At 37.2% G+C, this 19,163-nt stretch overlaps 1 protein-coding gene and 1 pseudogene across 1 annotated transcript in view; both read left to right on the top strand.

The window, feature by feature from the left end:
- EEA1 (early endosome antigen 1) overlaps positions 1-19,163 on the top strand; it is a 124,526-nt gene that overhangs the window by 11,539 nt on the left and 93,824 nt on the right. The window contains exon 2 of the mRNA XM_055118289.1: positions 9,551-9,643. Coding sequence (XP_054974264.1) covers positions 9,551-9,643 — 93 coding nt within the window. The remainder of the gene's footprint in view (positions 1-9,550; positions 9,644-19,163) is intronic.
- On the top strand, positions 5,066-7,229 carry LOC101544579 (heat shock protein HSP 90-alpha-like; annotated as a pseudogene).

Below are 19,163 nucleotides of genomic sequence, written 5' to 3'. Positions count from 1 at the left end.
ATAAAAATTTCAGTAGGTCTGAAAGGAGAATAGCAGCTGAGGAAAAAAAGGTCAAGACCTCCAAGATGAGATAGGGAACCTTTATAAAGCATCAGAACTAAGGGATGAATTTACAGTACAATATAAGAATCTCCAGAGAATGGTGAATTTGATGAAGAATCACTAGTTAAAGAATCATAGATAAGAATTTCTATAGAAAGTCATAGATAAGAATTTCCTCAATAAGAATTGAGGAGTATAGGCACCTAGATGGGAAGTCAGTATTGTAGACGTGTGCAATCCCCAGTACCATGATCACTGTCACTGTCATCCCGTTGCTCATTGATTTGTTCGAGCGGGCCCCAGTAACGTCTCTCATGGTGCCTGCTCGAACATATCGAAGTACCACGATAATAAGAGTAAACTTTAGATCTAAGGATTTTTAGGTCAAAAGAGTAAAAGAATTGAAGACTAAAGCATAGTATTATGAGTCTTCAAGTCAACCTACTATTTTGTATAATGTTACATAATGAATCCTAAAGTGTTATATAATGAGTTGTTACTATTAATTCTATTTTATAGCAAATTCCCCCTCCCCAGTTTTTTTCATCACCTCCCATATTAGTCACTCTAATTGTAGTTTTCTGTTCTACTCTCATACTTTCTTGTACTTGGCTGACTACCTGTACCATCTACCCTTTCTTCTGTTGACATTGTTATGATGACAACACATGTGATTGCACACATTTGATTGTGGTATTTGCACATTTACTTGTGATTTCTTCCTAGGGGTTACACATAAGTTTTCAGTACTTGCACATTCAGCTTTGGTGCTTACCAGGGAGTATACTCCTTTGGTTGCCTTGTTCAGACAGGTGCTTATCAGCGTCATTGTTCTCTTTAACTGGTGCTTGAGTATAGTTTGGTTGTGCACATGTGGGTGTTATGTTTATGGCCACAGTGCTCATACATTTATTAGCTGTGTTACTCACTAGGGTTTCACCATTTAATTATAGTGCTGGCACATACCTGGCTCCAGCATTGCTGATATGTCTGTTGTGCTGGAGATCACTGACAGAAGATTTGCCAGGCACAAATAGGATCACACTTGGTGTATGTGATCATACCAGGGTTGAAAAATTGCTTGCAAGAGAGGTGCGTTAGCTATTCGACCAACTCCCAGTTTCATATTTTCTAGTAACTTTGTTGAGAAAAAAATCTCTTCAGGAAGCAAGGATTGATTACTTATACAATAAGATAACTCATCTAAGGTCACTATCATGGTACTTGACTAGTGATAGTCTACCAGATTTCTCTACTGAGCTCTTTGCCCACCCTCCTTTTTTTCTCCATGTTTCTCTGCAAGTATGGCAAATACAAGTAAAGTGCATTCATTATAGTGGCTGCTTTGGTATGGCACTGAAATGCCCTTTCAGAACAGTGTTGTCCTTACAGAAGAAATCTACTCCACCCAAGGTTATGTCCTCTTCTTGGAAGCAACTTTCACTTTAATAAAGGTTGTTGTTGGAGGGGTGGGATGGGTGGGGACACAAAGAATTATTCCCTTTCCTTGATTAGAAGGATTTATATGAAGGCCATCTTAACCTTAGTACTTTTAGAAGTATTAGCTGAAGCTGCTGTTGTAACTGCAGTTCATCAGTGCCTTTCATACTCAATTGCAAATGTTTTTGAAAGTACCACCCCCCACTCCCACCCCCAAGTAAGCCTTCTACGTGGTATATTTCAGAGTGTCACATTTTGTTTCCTTGGGAACCAGAATTGCAAGTTATCTGATTATTTGGTTACTTTTTTTTCAGGGATTTTTATATCATAAAAGATTATTAGAGGGTAGACTTTAATTTTATGATTTTTGTGTAATTTTATCAGTTTCATTGAACTGATAGTATGCATAACTTTTGTAACAGGTATCTGACTACAGCCAGATTAGATTCTGTGTTGTTTTGGGGCCACACCTGTGGTACTCAGAGTTTACTTCTGGCTTTATGCTCAAAAATCATTCCTGGTGATACTTTCAGTACCATATGGATGTTGGGGTTCAAACCTGGGTTCTAGCTATAAGAAAAGCAAGCACCCTGCCTTCTATATTATCTCTCTAGCCCCTGATTCAAATTTTTGTTAAATATGGTGTTATACAATAGATTTTAAGGCTCTGGTTTTGAGTATGATCCACAGATGCTTTGTTCAAGAAGTTTTTTTTTTTTTTAAATCAATACCTTTCTCAGTTTCCCTAAGTGAATTTAAGACAAAAAAAAAAAAGTGGCAGACTAGATAGATATACAGAGGTTAAGGTGCTTACATAGATGTGGCTGAGGCCATGACACTGGTTCGAATTCCAGCACCACATAACGTCCCTGACCACTGCTGGGTGTGACATCTGAGTGCAGATTACTGCTGTTACTAATAGTAAAATTAGGGAGTGAATTTTACTTAAAAAAAATTAGAAGTTCTTATTTTCCCTTATGCTATATCTCACTAAGACCATATTCTTAAATCATTTGTAAAATTTATTTCTCTGTATCTCTGTGAGGTTCAGTTTGTTTAGTTAAAAATTTATTTTTCAAATTGTAGCAACATAAAAATTTACCATTTTTGCCATTTTCTAGTATGCAGCATATGGAAGCTTGATCACTGTCACGGTCATCCCGTTGGTCATCTATTTGCTTGAGCGGGAACTAGTAACGTCTCCATTGTGAGACTTGTTACTGTTCTTGGCATATCGAATATGCCACAGGGAGCTTGCCAGGCTCTGCCGTGTGAGTGAGATACTCGGTAGCTTGCCAGGCTCTCCGAGAGGGGCAGAGGAATCAAACCCGGGTAGGCCGCGTGAAAGGCGAATGCCCTACCCACTGCGCTATCGCTCCAGCCCGAAATCTTGATACCTTTAGATAGTTTTCACCATTACAAACTGGACTGGAGCGATAGCACAATGGGTATTTGCATGTTTGCCTTGCACGCGGCCAACCCATGTTCAATTCCTCTATCCCTCTTGGAGAGCCTGGCAAGTTACCGAGAGTATCTTGCCCGCACGGCAACGCCTGGCAAGCTACCCGTGGTGTATTCGATTTGTCAAAAACAGTAACAAGAATTCTCACAATGGAGACATTACTGGTGCCCGCTTGAATAAATCGATAACAATGGGATGACAGTGCTACGACAGCGCAGTGCTACAAACCGAAACCGTGTACTGTATTGCAGTAACTCTTTATTTGTCCTGATTCCTAGCCTCTAATTACTGTTTTACTTTCCATCTCTAAGGATTTAATTATCTTAGCTACATCATGTAAGTGGAATAATAAACTTCTGGTCTTTTTTGTGTCTGACATAGTTTACTTGGGATGATGTGTGTTCACTGAGGGGCAGCGGTTCTCTATCTCTCCCACCGCCCGAGTTTGGTAGTCTCACGCCACTTCCCCCACCCCAAGGAGGTCGATGGCGATAGGTGAAGGAAGGAATGAGAGCCCAGCTGGTCGGTATCAATTGCAGTTTATTCCATTCTCCATTCCCCTTCTGCTTCTCTCTCTGCAGTCCTTCTTGCTCTCACTTCTGACTCTGACTCTTACTTCTGACTTTGACTTTTACTTCTGACTCTGATTCTCACTCGATTTATGCTCTTCCTCCCCCACCCCACCTGCTTCTGGCTCCAGTGACTCCCTGATTCTCTTTCGCCTTGTGCTCTGCTTCTGTGTCTTCTCGCTTACTTCTCCTCCAGACTTAGTTTATATAGCCATCACATAGGGTGATGACACAAGGGTGGGTTGAACATTAACAAATCAACAAATAAGGGTAAGACCACTCCTCCAGGAGATTAACAAAGTCTCATCTAAGGAGATTACTTCAGATTACTAGGAGATCTGATCAAGGGTGGGATCCCAACGAGGATATGTCGCTTTCTTCTTTCCTCAGCTAGTAATTCACTTAAATGGTTGTAGTAAATCTACTTCTAACATTTCTAGCAATGTCATTCTGTATGAGCACAGTAAGAGATATATCAAACTTAAAGTTTGGTTCTTCCTGAGGACATCTCACTATATATTGCAGACCACAGTTCTCAGGCCAAGTTAATCTTCTAACCCCAGCAGGGTCCTAATCTTGTTACTTTTGGATCATGACAGCATTTGTTCATGATCATGCCCTCAACTTATAGTTGAGTATTGTGTCATTTTGGCCTGGCCCATTTCGGTGGCAGGGTAGCTCACAGCTTTCCCTGGGTCTATTCAGCCCCTTGTCGGGACCCTGCTTTTGAGGTGCTAGGAACTAAGGGCAACTGAGTTAAGAAAGCAGATTCCCAGGAGTAAATATTATTTGGAGTCAATCAACTCCCAAGTTACAAGAGCATAATATTAACTGTCTTCCTGTGTCCATACAGGACATTGCTTTAAAGTAAACTATGCAGAAGATGGAGAAAAGCAATATTTAACTTACAGTGCGAGTTCAATGCTTAGAAGGATCTGTTCTTACAAGTTAACAGAATTTGATTAGGGGAAAAGGTGATTAACTGGTTGGGGAGGAGAGCACAGAGAAGAGTTTACAGATAAACAGAGGAAAGGGATTGTCTTCAGAGCACTTAAACCTAAGCTCCCTGTGGCAAGGAAGGAAGGACAAACCAATGTTATCCTACAGTATAATACTTTCTAGGTTCATGTATGTTGTAGGATGTGTCTGAATTTCCTTTTTGTTGTAGGCTGAGTGATAGTTTGTTCTGTGTCTAAGCCACATTTTGTTTATTCATTAATCTATGTATGGAAAGATGGGTTGTTTTTACCTTGTAACTATTATGTCTAAAACTGCTATGAATGTTAATATTTGAGAGTATTTATTTGAGGTTTTTAAAGAAGTGAGGATATTATTACTTACGCTAAGGAACATAGGAGGAAAAACAAAATTTTTTCCTTGGGATTTTAACTACATTTTTGCTGTGCTGGGGATGTAACTCAGGGCCACATACTTGCAAATTTACTCTAATGTTAAGTATAGCCCTGGTTCCTTCCCTGGGATCTAAATGGGAAAAATGTACTTTTGGGGAGGTGCTCCTGTGTCCAAGTACTCCATCAGTCCTTCTGTCAAGATGCTTGAGGTTGCACAGATGCAGGACCACCCCTTGGAGGAGATGGAGGAAGTAGAGACATTCACTTTTCAGATGGAGATCACAGAGCTTATGTTTTTGATAGTCAATTCTTTCTACTCCAGAGAAGAGATCTTTCTCTGGGAGATCTCCAACTCTTCTCATCTCCAACTCTTCAGTAGTGCTGGATAAGATCAGATCTGCTATGAGAGCCTGATGGATCTGAGCAAGCTAGATTCGGAAGGAGGTGCACTTCCTTCCTAACTAGCAGGACCATAAGCTTACCATTAAGGACCTGGGCTTCAGCATGAGCAATGTTGACCTGCTCAATAATGACCTGGGCACCACACCCAAGTCTGGGACCAATGCCTTCATGGAGGTACTTATTGCAGGTGGGTGCCAGCATCTCCATGACTGACCAGTTTGGATTCGGATTTTATTTGACCTACTTGGTGGCAGAAAAAGTGACTGTTATTACCAAGTATAGTGATGATGAACAGTATACCTGAGAGTCCTCTGTGGTGATTTCTTTATGATCTGGACTGATAGTGGTGAGCCTATGGCTCAGGGGATAAAGGTTATTCTAGACCTGAGAGAGGACGAGGCTGAGTACCTGGAGGAAAGAATAAAGGAGATTGTGAAGAAAAACTCCCAGTTAATAAGCTACCCTATTACTTTCTTTTTGGAGAAGGACCATAATAGAGAAGTAAGTGACAAAGCTGAGGAGAAGCAAGACAAAGAAGAGAAGAAGAGAAGGAATTAGATGACAAGCCTGAGGTGGATGTTGATTCTGATGAAGAGGAAGAATTAAAGAAGGGTGATGACAAGAAAAAGGTGAATATCAAGAAGAACATTGATGAAGAAGAACTGAATTAATGAAGACTATTTGGACCAGCAGTCTAGATGATGTCACTAATGAGGAATGCAGGGAGTTATATAAGAGCCTGACCAACAACGGGGAAGACCACTTGGCAATGAAGCACTTTTCAGGTGAAGGACATTTGAAATTCAGCACTCTTCTCTTTGTATCAAGATGTGCTCCCTTTAACCTTTTTGAAAACATAAAGAAAAAGAACATTAAGTTGTATGTTTGCAGTTTTCATCCTGAATAACTGGGAATTTATCTCTGAATCTCTGAAATTCATTAGAAGTGTAATGGACTCTGAGGATCTCCCTTTAAATATGTCCTGGGAGATTCAGCAAAAAAGCAAAATTTTGAAAGTTATTAGAAAGAAATTGGTTAAAAATGCCTAGAACTCTCCACAGAACTGCAGAAGATAAAGAGAACTACAAAAAGTTTTATGAGAAAATCTCTAAAAATATTAAGCTTGGAATCCATGAAGATTTTTAGAATCAGAAGAAACTTTCAGAGCTGCTAAGATACTACACATCTGGTGATAAGGTTTCTCTCAAGGACTATTGCACAAGAATGAAGGAAAACCAGAAACATACCTATTGTATCGCAGGTGAAACCAAGAACTCAGTTGCCAACTTGGCATTTATTTGTGAAATGGCTTCAGAAGCATGGCTTAAGGGTGGTCTATATGATTAAGCCCATTGATGAGTACTGTGTCAGCTGTGGGAGTTTGAGGGTAAGACCTTGGTGTCTGTCACCAAAGAGGGTTGAAACTTCTAGAAGATGAACAGGAGAAAAAGAAACAGGAGGAGGAAAGTCAAAATTTGAAAATCTCACAAAATCATGAAGAATGAAGAACATCTTGGAGGAGAAAGTGGTGGAAAAAGTGCACTGACTGGTGGTGTCCCCATAACTGCATTGTCACAAGCAAGAATGGCTGGATGGTGGATGTGGAAAGAATCATGAAGGCTCAAGCCCTGAGAGACAACTTGACAATGCGTTTCATGGCAGCAAAAAAGCACCTGGAAATCAACTCCAACTGGTTCATTATTGAGATCTGACAAGAATGACAAGTCTGTGAAGGATCTGGTCTAAAGATCAGATGATTTCCTCTAAAGACCACACTCCTGTCCTCTGGATTTAGCCTGTAAGACTCCCAGATCCACGCCAATAGAACCTACAGGATACGCAAATTTGGTCTTGGTATTGATGGGGATGACTCTACTGAAGATGAGGGCACCACCTCTGTCACTGAAGATGCCAGTACTTGAGGGGGACAATGACATGTCTTGCATGGAAGAAGTGAACTGAGCCACAGGAGCACCTGTCTCACTCTCTGTACTTGGTCTTCATTCCCTTCTTTATTTTCTGTGACTTTTCTGTTTATTTTTGTTAAAATCTCTATATAAACAAACAAACCTATGTGGCATGACATAATTATTTAAGAAGATAAGATTTTTTTGAAGTGTGATACTGATGGATGTTAGCCACTAGAGCAGACCTAGTTAGTTTTCTGCCGGTTTATTTTAACGATCAATTTAAAATATTTATAATCTAGTATTCATGATATGGTCTAAGCAATCAAGTGAATTTTTTAGTAGATTAAGCCTTTTGTCAATGAAGTGCGTAGATATCTACCATTGATGTTTAATGGGGAAATAGTTGCTAACCAACTCTCAAGTTTAGGACTTTTGGCACCAGTCATCCCTGTAGTAACAACTGGATGTCCCAGTCCTCAAGAAATGTTTATTGCACTGAACCAGTTTGATGGGAGTAACTATTCATAAAGCTTGTTTTCCAAAGAAAAGTACTGTTTAGTGTAGTACAGTTCTCAGCCGCCCTAGGCTTGTTGTAAACCTATTCAAAAAGTAGCTCAGCAAATTTTGTTCATAGATATGCAGTGCCATGTAACAGCCTGCTTTAAAGGTTGCAGCATATACAGAGGAATTGAAATTAAAGTTTGGGGCCAGACCGATAGTACAGGAGGTAGGGTGTTTGCCTTGCACATGGCCAACTCAGGTTCAATTCCTGGCATCCCATATGGTGCCAGGAGTAATTCCTCAGTTCAGAGCCAGAAGTAACCCCTGAGCATCACCAGGTGTGACAAAAAATGAAAAAAAAAAAAAAAAGAATCATGGGGCCTAGAATCTTGCTTTTTTTTTTCTCCAAGAGGGTAGTTAATAATATAGTTAAAATGAGAATTTTATAGGTATTAAGCTATTTCCTGAACAAATTTAGAAAGTTTTAGGAGGTTATATTCAAGGGAACTGTAGTCAAAAATTAGATATCTAATTGGGAAAGTTTGTTTTATTTTCATTAGTGAAATTTTCTAAGAACAATTTGACTGTGGATCTAAAATTCTCAAAAAGAAGTAGCAAAACAAAAACTGGAAAACTAAAAAGCAGAGCACCCTTAATTCTGTATTGTAAAAATAATTATTTGCATTTTTTAGTATTATCTTTTAATCTTATGTGAGTAGTTTTATATCTAATTATAATCATTGTATATATTAATTTTATAGCTTTCATACATGATTTAGTTGATGAATTTCAAAATATTAACAGTTCATCTTAATTTGTCATTTATATCAATTTTGTGGGAATCTTTTTTTCCCTAGGGGGTGTAGGGGCACATCTGGTGCTCAGGGATTTTTACTAGTGGTGTTGGGAATTGAACTTGGGACTCTTCCTTTTAGAGTGTCTATTCCAACCCTTTGACCTGTATACTAATTATTTAATACAGTATGTATAGGATGTTCTGGTGTTATAATAAATGTGTAGTAATCTGTTCTTGGTCTTGGGTTCTTGAAGTACCTCATGATGGAGATATCCAGCCAAGAAATGGTATGGTTAGTGATTAAGAGTCCTACTACCATAAGGCAAAACTAGTCTCTTTATTTTGGCTCTCCCTTTTTGTACCGTGGGAGTTAAAGTGGTTTTTTTTTTTTTTTGAGGAATATTGAATCACTCTTATACTTTTAGTCTTTTTCCAACTTTTAGTTAGGTTCCCAGTTTCTTTAAGGTAACTGGGTGTTAATTAATGATAATGTTAGATGATGAATGTTGGAGAGTAAAATATCTTTAACCCTCTAAACTGTATCTTTAATAATGGAATGTCAACTATTAGAGATAGATTGGTAGTTACTAGAATGAATGATAGATGGATGAGTAGTTAAATTATTTGAATATTTTTGGGTTATTTTAATATCAGTCAAATCATTGAGGTTTAGAAGTACAGAGAACTATAAGAAGAATGAAAAGATAAGCATTTTAGTTTAAGTGCTTTCTGATTTTCATTAACAGCACAATCTCAAGATGTTATTAGCTGCTTTGAATATGTTTTCTCATTTGTAAAACTATTTGTTCGGCCTATCTCAGAGATGTTATGATTAAATAAAATATTTAATGAAATGAGTTGTACTGTATTCAAAAGGAAATTATTAATTTAAAACTAAGAATAATGCATGTAGTTTGTTGAGTTCAGTCTTTAGTGAAGGATAGCTTTGTATATTATTGAGATGACATCTACTTTTATGTGTAGGAGGACTCCTGTTACTGTTCAGGTTATTAGATATTTTATGAATGAATATATGTTAGTATATATGCTGATTTTTTTTCTCCTTTCCGTTTCAGACTCCTGGGAGAGTTGGCTCTCAAGGTTCTGATTTAGATTCATCAACAGCTCCTATAAATGCGGTGGAGGTCAATAATGAAAGCTCTTCAGAGGTATGATAATAATTTGGCAGTAAAGCTTAAGAGAAAAAGGCAAATATTTGGAGTAAAGATTGGTATTTAAACGTTTGTTAGAAAAGTTCTCATTAATCTTTCTTGCGAATTTTTGTGCAACCTTTGACTAATACTGTGTATTTACACTGAAAAATAATATTGCCAGTTTTTCCTTAACACTGTTACTAATGTTATTTTAATGAAAATTTTTAAATCTGTGAATAAAATATTCACTCTTGGGGCTGGAGACATAGTATCGGGTAGTGCACTTGCCTTGCATAGGCTAACCCAGGTTTGATCCATATCATTTTCCTTATGTCATCAGGAATAACCTCTGAGCATTGAGCCAGGAGTAAGCCCTGAGCATTGCTAAGTGTGGCCAAACACACACAGACAAAAAGTTTCAGTGTTTTCTAAATAGCAAATTATGTGTTTATACTTCCATGAACTACTGAGCTAGTGAAAAATTCAGTTAAAGTTATGTAATTACTCTCTTCTTTTATGAACTTATTAAAGGCTTCCATCTTTGAGAGTCCATTATCAGACCAGCCTAATAAAATAAGAGCCTTAAAAAATAACCCCCATATTTTGAGAAGTCAGCCTTAGTAGTGGTACTATTAACATTAAATATTTTAAACAATATTTATTATTTAAAAATATGAAATAAAAAGAACACAGAAACCATCCATAATCTTTTCCCTAAGAGATATTACATTTTGCCTTGCAGTTTTTGTCAGTTTCTACTTTCTGGTCCAACTCTGCCACTAGCACAATCTTCTTTTCTCTGCTCTCCTGCAATTCTATCTTTGAGTCTTGTCTTGCTTGCTAGTATTTCTAGGCATGTGTCTCCTTTTATCCATTCATCCCTTTATATTCTCTAGTTCTAACTTTAAACTTCCTTCGTCTATCTTCATGTATTATGTATAGTATATTAACTATAATGAGGTTTTATAATATTGTGAGAGAAAAAGAAAAGTTATCAGTTAAATGTCATTAGAGCTCATGTAAGGAAAAATATGCCAAACTCTGTTCATGACATTATGAATTCAAAATGCTCAGCTGTAATCTTGAAAAGAGTTTAGTAACCCTTGTTCATCTCAGTCAAACCAAATTCGTATATGTATATATATCTCCAATTAACTCCAGACACTCTACAATAGGTAGTGAACTGTGCCTTTTAACATTGCTTTGTTTTCTCATTAGAATAATTTTCCAACTCTGAGAAAATTGCACTCTTCTGAAAAGCTCTATGTGTCTTTGTCTATTCTTATTTTTCTTTGATTACCTTCTATGTTATTGTGAAAATGTCAACAATCAGATAGATGTTCTCTTTTTTTGCTTCTTGGGTCACACCTGGCGATGCACAGGGGTTACTCCTGGCTCTGCACTCAGGCACCACTCCTGGCGGTGCTCAGGGGACCATATGGGATGCTGGGAATCGAACCCGGGTCAGCCGTGTGCAAGGCAAATGCCCTACCTGTTGTGCTATCGTTCCAGCCCCACAGATAGATGTTCTTACTTTTTTCTCAGTCTGTAGCTTGCTTTTTCATGTTGCTAATGACCTTTTCCAAATAGAAGTAGTATTTTTTTTTGATGGTCTATATTGTTTGCCTTCTCTTTTATGGTTAATGTTTTTATATGTATGCAATTTTTTTTTGCCTATTCCATGATATTTATTTATTTACTTATTTATTTTGATTTTTGGGTCACACCCTGCAATGTTCAGGGGTTAAATCCTGTCCTGGCTCTGCATTCAGGAATTACTTCTGGCGGTGCTTGGGGGAACATATTGGATGCTGGGGATCAAACCCACGTTGGCCACATGCAAACGCCTTACCTGCTGTACTGTAACTCTGGCCCTGCCTATTCCATGATTATGAAGTCTTTTTCACATGATTTCCTTCAATGTATTAAAATCATTTTATGGAACTGGAACAGTAGTACAGTGGCAGGGTACTTGCAGCACTCTACATGGTTTTCGGAGCGTGCTAGGAGTGATCTCTAAATACAGAGCCAAGAGTAAGTTTGGAACATAACCAGGTATGGATTACAACAAACCCCACCCCCCCCTAACTTTAGGTTATATATGATTTAAGTTTTTATGCATGATATGAGTTAGTGATTGATATTCACTCTTTTATGTGGATCTATAAATCACTTTTTCATATGATTTTTTGGGTATCATTTGTTAAAAATGTTACCTCTTCTTATTGAATTAGATTTTTCACTTTTGTGGGGAATGAATTGACTTAATGTCTGCTATTGTGTCTTATTTTTCTATGTTTATATACTGCTGATTACTATAATTTAATTCATAGTTAAATCTTGATACCAGATAGTAGAAATCTTCCAATTTTATTATTTTTCAAATCTGTTTTTACTGTCATAAGTGGTTGGCATTTCTATAAAAACTTTAGAAAAGTCAGGGGTTAAGCAATGAAACAGTGGGTTGGGTACTTGCCTTGCACACAGTCAACCTGTGTTTGCTTCCTGGTACCCCATATGGTTCCTTGAGCTCACCAGGAATGATTCCTGAGAGCAGAAACAGGAGTAAGTCCTGAGCACTGCTGGGTGTGGCTAGCCCTCCATCCCTCCCTCAAAATTAAGAAAAGTTATTTAATTTTGATTAGTACCAAGTATAACCTATAGATCAATTTAGGGGAGAGATACTATATTTTTTCTTAATTTTTATTTTTTAGGGGAAGGGTTGGGGTTCTGGACCATACCTGGTGGTGCTCAGGGGAAACCATATGTGATGTTGGGGTTGTTTGGGGAAACCATATGTGATGTTGGGGGTTGAATTCAGGTTTGCCACTTGTGAAGCAAATGCCTTATCTGTTGTACTATCTCTCAGACCCTAAAAGAGGCTATCTTAATATTAATTGTTTACTCCTTGCGCATGGATTAACTCTCATTTAGCTCATCATTGTTTTATAGTTTTTTAGTGCAAAATTCTCATGTATTTCCCACTCCCCTCCCAAAACTACTTAGCATTTTAAGAATAGAATATTTTTCTTTTATGTATTTATGTTTTTATTAGTGCTATATTATCTAACCTATCCCTCCCCAAATATGCTAAATTTATTCCTTACTACTTTTGTGTGTGTGTTTTTTAATACTGGTAAAAAATACCCCTTGATTTTCCTGGTTTACCAGTTATTTGTATGATCTAGAAGTACAAAAGTACTTTGTATACCTTTAATATGTGGCTTCATTTATTAGCTGTAACAGATTAGGTTGTTAGTGGGGGCATCTATAACATTCTTCAGAGAAAGAAATAAAGAATTTATGTATATGTACTTTGGTCACCGTGTATTATTAATACTTTTTATTGATTTTTTATGGATTTGATTTATTACTAATTTTTATTGAGGAATTTTGCATTTGGTTATGAGAAACAATAGGCTTATAGCTTTCTTTCCTCTTTCTTCCTGTCTTTCTTCCTTCTTTCCCTGAGCTTTAGGAGTTGCTCCAGGTAGTGCTGGGGTCACCATACTGTGCCAGGATCAAATCTGGGCTTCCTGTGTGCTTGGCATTTGCTCAGCCTATTGGAGCTATTTCTCTGACCTGGAAGTTTATTAAGTTTTCAAAGAAATGACCTTGACTGTTAATTCTTAAGCTTTGCTTCTTTGCCCTTTTATTGAATTTTGTTAACATTTTTTTATTTTCTCCACGTACTTAATTGGAATTTGATTTGTTCATTTCTATGTAGATACACATGGAAGCTTAGCTCTTTAGTGTATGTTTTAAATTTAATGTCTCTTTTAAATTTAATGTGTTCAAATAAATTAACAAATTCTTTCCCCTACTATTCAACATGCTTTCTTTTAGCTATCTTATGGAAAACTCTCTGATGCTGATACTCAGTACTTAGGAGAAAACTTGATTTTTTTCATTGTCCTTACTTGTCATATTCCCTACATGTATAATTCCTTTTCATATGGCTCCCGTCCTTATCTGTCCTATTCTTTTCATTTCTACTGGCAACACCATTGCTTACCTAAACTGCAAGTTCTTCTACAATGTTACGTTATAGTTCTCCAAAGAGTAGCCAGAAATATAATCAAATTAGGTCTCTTCCCAGATAAGAAATATTCATTAACTTCTTGTTGAAAAAAATAAATTAAAATATATCTTATTTTCTTTTTCAAGATCATACATGATTGTGTTATGCTTATCTGCCAAATTTTATTTTTTACTTTCCTGTTTGTTCACTTTGGTCAACTCTATCATTTGTTTTATTCCTTTAACAAAAAGACTCTCTTTACATGTCTTCTCTACTTGGCATGTTCTCAGACTTTGGCCCTTTTGAAAAAATCAAAATGAAAAATAAATAAAAGGTTGTAGAGATAGTTCTAAGGGTTGGAGCATTTGCCCAGCATGTGCACAGCTCTGGGTTCTATCCTGACACCTCATTCCCTATGATCTTCATCAGCTTTAGGCTAAGTAGCCTCTGAGCATCACCAGGGTGTGACCCTGCTGACCTCCAGGTCCACTGGGCTTATTACTGACAGAAGTGGAGCTCCCTAGCATGGCTGGAGAGGTCTTCCCACATAAATAAAGTTTTTTTAAGAACTTCTAAATTTCAATTCAATTATCACTTCCTTTTAAAAAATATTTACATATATATTTAACATAACATATAACATATGACTGAGTAAATTTAAGGTATATATTGCCAATTTTTATAGTTTTATATTGTAATATTGGCATTGTAATGCTAACACCTTTTATAAACAAGATTTTTTTAAAAAAATTTATTTTATTGAATCACCATGCAAAAAATACAAAGCTTTCAGGTTTAAGTCTCAGTCATATAATGATTAAACCCCCATCCCTTCACCAGTGCACTTGTTCCACCACCAAGAACCCCAATATGCCCCACCCCCCACACCTAAGTAGCTAATGATCTTCACTTTAATCTCTCTATACTTTGACTACATTCAATATTTCATTAGAGAACTCACTATTATTATTTGGAATTTTCCCCCAACAATCAGGCCTGCTGAAAAGGCATCATTTAATAATTTGTTTTCACTGCTGAGAATGAAGACTATGAACTTGTGCAGCCGCGACAGCTGCTGCGCGGTTTTGGATTTCTGATATTTTAGCTCAGTTCACAGTCTAGATGCATTTCTGTAAGAAGCCGCTCTGGGTGCCAGAATGGGTTGGAAGATCTTTTGGATCATAGTCTTTAGGAGCAGAGGGTCCGTTTCGTGCGCGGCAGCTCTGGATCTTATCAGGGCAGAGAGCGTGCCAGTAATGCCCTCCCTCCCATGATCGCCTACGAGCCATGTCACTGCAAACTCACACCTCTGGGTTGGGAGTCTTAGGAGGTGGCTTTCACCACTCAGGGGTTGCCGCCACCACTATCTTCCGTGCAGAAAAACAGGGTAGGGAGGGAAAATCCCTCCCCGGGCGGCACGGGGTTGTAGCACAGTTCACAGTCTAGATGCATTATTGTAAGAAGCCGCTCTGGATGCCAAAATGGTTAGAAGACCTCTCGGATCATAGTCTTTAGGAGCAGAGACAAGATTTTTTTTTTTTTTTGTAGTGAGTCTAATTCAGGTCTAGTGTGTTAGGAGGTTTGAGTACTATAATGTAATATAATACATATTGGATACTTTATTTACATGTAAAGTGCTTAAGGGATTAATCATTTTAATCCCTCCCAGTGGGCACTTCCTTAAGTCACACTATTACCCATTCATGCTTGCATCCGTTCTTTTTTTTTAAGTATAGCATGATTTACCAAGTTGTTCATAATACAGTTGTTCCAGGTCTTGTATATTCCAACACTACCCCCACCATTTATTTATCCCACTAACAGTATGGCCGTCCCTCCACCAGTGTCCCCAGTTTCCCACCCACCACCCCAGCTTACCCCCTTGCAGATACAAACAGATTTCCTTCATATTGTTTGTTACAACACAAAGGCAAATGAAATTCTCAAACCTTAGATTATTAGTTGTAAATTTGTGATAACCGTATCTCACAGTGATATTGCTACAGTCATTGTCCAAGGTACTACTGTACTGGTTAGAGCTAGTTGAGCCTTCTGTGTTATTGTTTAGGCTCACTGAGCTGAGTAAAAAAATGAAAAAAGCTAGTTCTGGTGGAGCTTTTATTCTAGTTGAGTAGAATGTTAGGTTAAAAAAAAACACACGTTCATAGTCCCACAATTAAAGTTAATGAGAAAAAACAGGGCAGGGGTCATAGAGTGTTTTGGGTAGTTGCAATTTCAAGTAGGATTGTCAGGGCTGACTTGAGAAGGGGATAGCTCAAAGGAAGGAAGTCAGGAAATGAGTCATTGAATTTCTGGCACAGGCTTGTTCCAGGCATGTGGAGTAAGTCAAGAGTCTGTGAGGTGGCTCATGCTTGGTATGTTGAAAAAACCAGGCAGGAGTCTTGTGTGACTCAAGCATAGAGAGCCAAGAGGGTGGGTGGGTCGGGCTTGTCAGTGAAGTAATCAGGCCCACATCTTGTGGTGGGGCTTCTCTCAACAGAGCTCAGGGACCCTCTTCTGAGAATAAATCCATGGCTCCAGCATGTGAACAAGCATTCCAGCCCTTTGAACTCTTGGTACATCTGTCACTGTCACTGTCATCCCATTGCTCATTGATTTGCTCGAGCAGGCACCAGTAACGTCTCTATTGTGAGACTTCTTGTTACTGTTTTTGGCATATCGAATACACCATGAGGAGCTTGCCAGGCCCTGCCCTGCGGGCAAGATGCTCTTGTAGCTTTCTGGGCTCTCCAAGAGGGGCGGAGGAATCGAACCCAGGTCTGCTGCATGTAAGGCAAATGCCCTACCCTACCCGCTGCGCTATCGCTCCAGCCCCTTGGCATGGTATATTGGTGGTATAAAATATGAGATATTGTGCGGCTATGAATTTGGCCATGCACTCCAGCATTCTTAAATTTAAAATATGGTTATACGGTTTTAAAATACGGTTATACTCACTCATGGATGAGGCTTCTCTGAGCCTATCTTCCAATCATTTATTGATTAGAAATAAAAACTTGATAGTGCTCAGGTAAGTAAGGGCAGTGTTATAAATAAAGAGAATAATTTAAAATAAAGCTATAACTACATTTTACATAATGAGACAATGGGAATTTATAGCATAAAGATACAGAACTACTTTTATAAAAGTTGTTACAGCTTTATTTGAAATTTCCCCCTTATTTTTATGTAACTATACAAAGACCCTTTATTTTATGTGGTTGTTACTTTAAAAAATTCTTTCACATAAAAAGGATCTACTCATCATTTTCCTTTTATATCTATTTTGTGTTTGTTTTGTTTTATGAATACTTTTTCTTATGTAACTATACAAAGACCCTTATTTTATGTGGTTGTTACTTTAAAAAATTCTTTCACATAAAAAGGATCTACTCATCATTTTCCTTTTATATCTATTTTTGTGTTTGTTTTGTTTTATGAAGACTTTTTCTTGTATGTATATATATCCTTCTAAAAGTTGTTATTTCACAGGGTTTCATCTGTCCATTATGTATGAAAAGATGTATAACTGCTATTGATTTGTCGGAGCATTACCAGAAAGTACACGCTGGAAATGAAACAAGAGGACAGGAACTTCTTAATGACTCCAGTGTTACTGTGGGTCTTGTATATTTTGTTTTAGCAGCTTGGTTATGGGTTGCTTAAAATAGCTGTGTTTTTCCTAGCCTTGGTGTTGCTTAGCTTTCTTGCTACAAGGAGATATGGATTGCTTTAATTATGCATGCTTTATAAAAGGCTCAATAAAGAAGAGGTGCTTGGGAAGCTGGCTTAATTTCTGTTTGCACCCCCTTTTGTTGTGAATCTGTAAACAGATGTAAAAATTTAAGATAATATTTCTATATAAATTGTGGCATAAGATTTGGAATATATAGTGAAATGTATTTTAGTATATTTGTAAGTTCCATCTTCATTATTTTATATATAGTGTTTTTAAATGAGTGCATGTAAATTCTTTAGGTTAAGGCTGTTTTTAAATAGAAAAGGAACTTGGAATGTGAACTGCTACTATTGTTATTTGGGAAAATAGACAGTATGAGACTCAGATTTACCATTCTTTCAATCTTGTTTTGACTCTCTGTACCTGAGGGAGGTGACAGAATGACACTTCATTAATGGTACATTGCCCAGAAGTAGTGTGTGGGCTGCTACCTAAGTAAAGTTGGAGGTGGGAGCCAGTGAGGAAAATGTTGATCATTTTTAGGTTAGAAAAGTTTTCTAAATATAGCTGCTTTTTTTGAAAGTCACTGGAGTATTCTAAACACAGAGAAAACGTATTTTGGGCTCTTTCTTTTCTTCTTTCTTCCTTCCTTCCTTCCTTCCTTCCTTCCTTCCTTTCTTTCTTTCTTTCTTTCTTTCTTTCTTTCTTTCTTTCTTTCTTTCTTTCTTTCTTTCTTTCTTTCTTTCTTTCTTTCTCTCTCTCTTTCTCTCTCTCTTTCTCTCTCTCTTTCTTGTCTTTCTCTCTCTCTTTCTCCCTCCTTCCTTCCTTCCTTCCTTCCTCCTTCCTTCCTTCCTTCCTTCCTTCCTTCCTTCCTTCCTTCCTTCCTTCCTTCCTTCCTTCCTTCCTCTCTTTCTCTCTCTTTCTTTCTTTCTTTCTTTCTTTCTTTCTTTCTTTCTTTCTTTCTTTCTTTCCTTCCTTCTTTCTTTCTTTCTTACAAAGCTTATAAAATAACAAAACTTTTTGTACCAGGGAAGATAAAAAAATTAGACATTTCTGTAAGGCAATTATATATCTGTAGATAATCACATTTTATATATACATATATATATGAACATATGTATTTAGCATTTTGACTGTTGTCTTTCTCCTTGAACATTAAGTCAGTACCTTTTCTTTAAGGGCTAGCCATAATTAAAGTGATGATCTCATCTTCCTGTCATTTAAATAAGAAATTTTCTTTTAAACTGTAAGGATACTTGGTGCAATGGGAATATCATAAACTTCAAATTAGATAATTTCTTATATGCAGTGTACTTTATAAAGAAAGGGCTGGTGATATTTGAAATCTCAGAAGTAAAGAATTTATTTTAATTTTAAGTGAATTATCTGTTTGGAAGTCAGTGAGATTTAAAATGATTAAGGAAATTAGAGCCAGAGTGATAGTACAGCAGAACACTTGCCTTACATATGGCTTACCAGGATTCTATACATATAAGAAAAAGTATTCATAAAACAAAACAAACACAAAAATAGATATAAAAGGAAAATGATGAGTAGGCCACAGATGGTCCCTTTGCACCACAAGGAGTGATTCCTGACCATAGAGCCAGGAGTAAGCACTGAGTACCACCAGGTGTGGCCATAACAAATAACAAAAACGAAGCAAAACAAAACAAAAAAGATTATGCAAATATATATAGTTGACTGTTTTTAAATTTTATTAACAATGCTTTAATGGAATTTTCTAGCTACTTCATTCCTCTCAATATTTTGCAGAAAACTGAGAGGTCTCTTTATTTTCAGATCTAGTATTCACAGAACCATGTATTCCATTC

Source organism: Sorex araneus, chromosome 10 (assembly GCF_027595985.1).
Source record: "Sorex araneus isolate mSorAra2 chromosome 10, mSorAra2.pri, whole genome shotgun sequence".
NCBI classification, from domain to species: Eukaryota; Metazoa; Chordata; class Mammalia; order Eulipotyphla; family Soricidae; genus Sorex; species Sorex araneus.
Note: the sequence above shows the minus strand (reverse complement) of the source record. Positions and strands in the feature narration are given on the sequence as shown.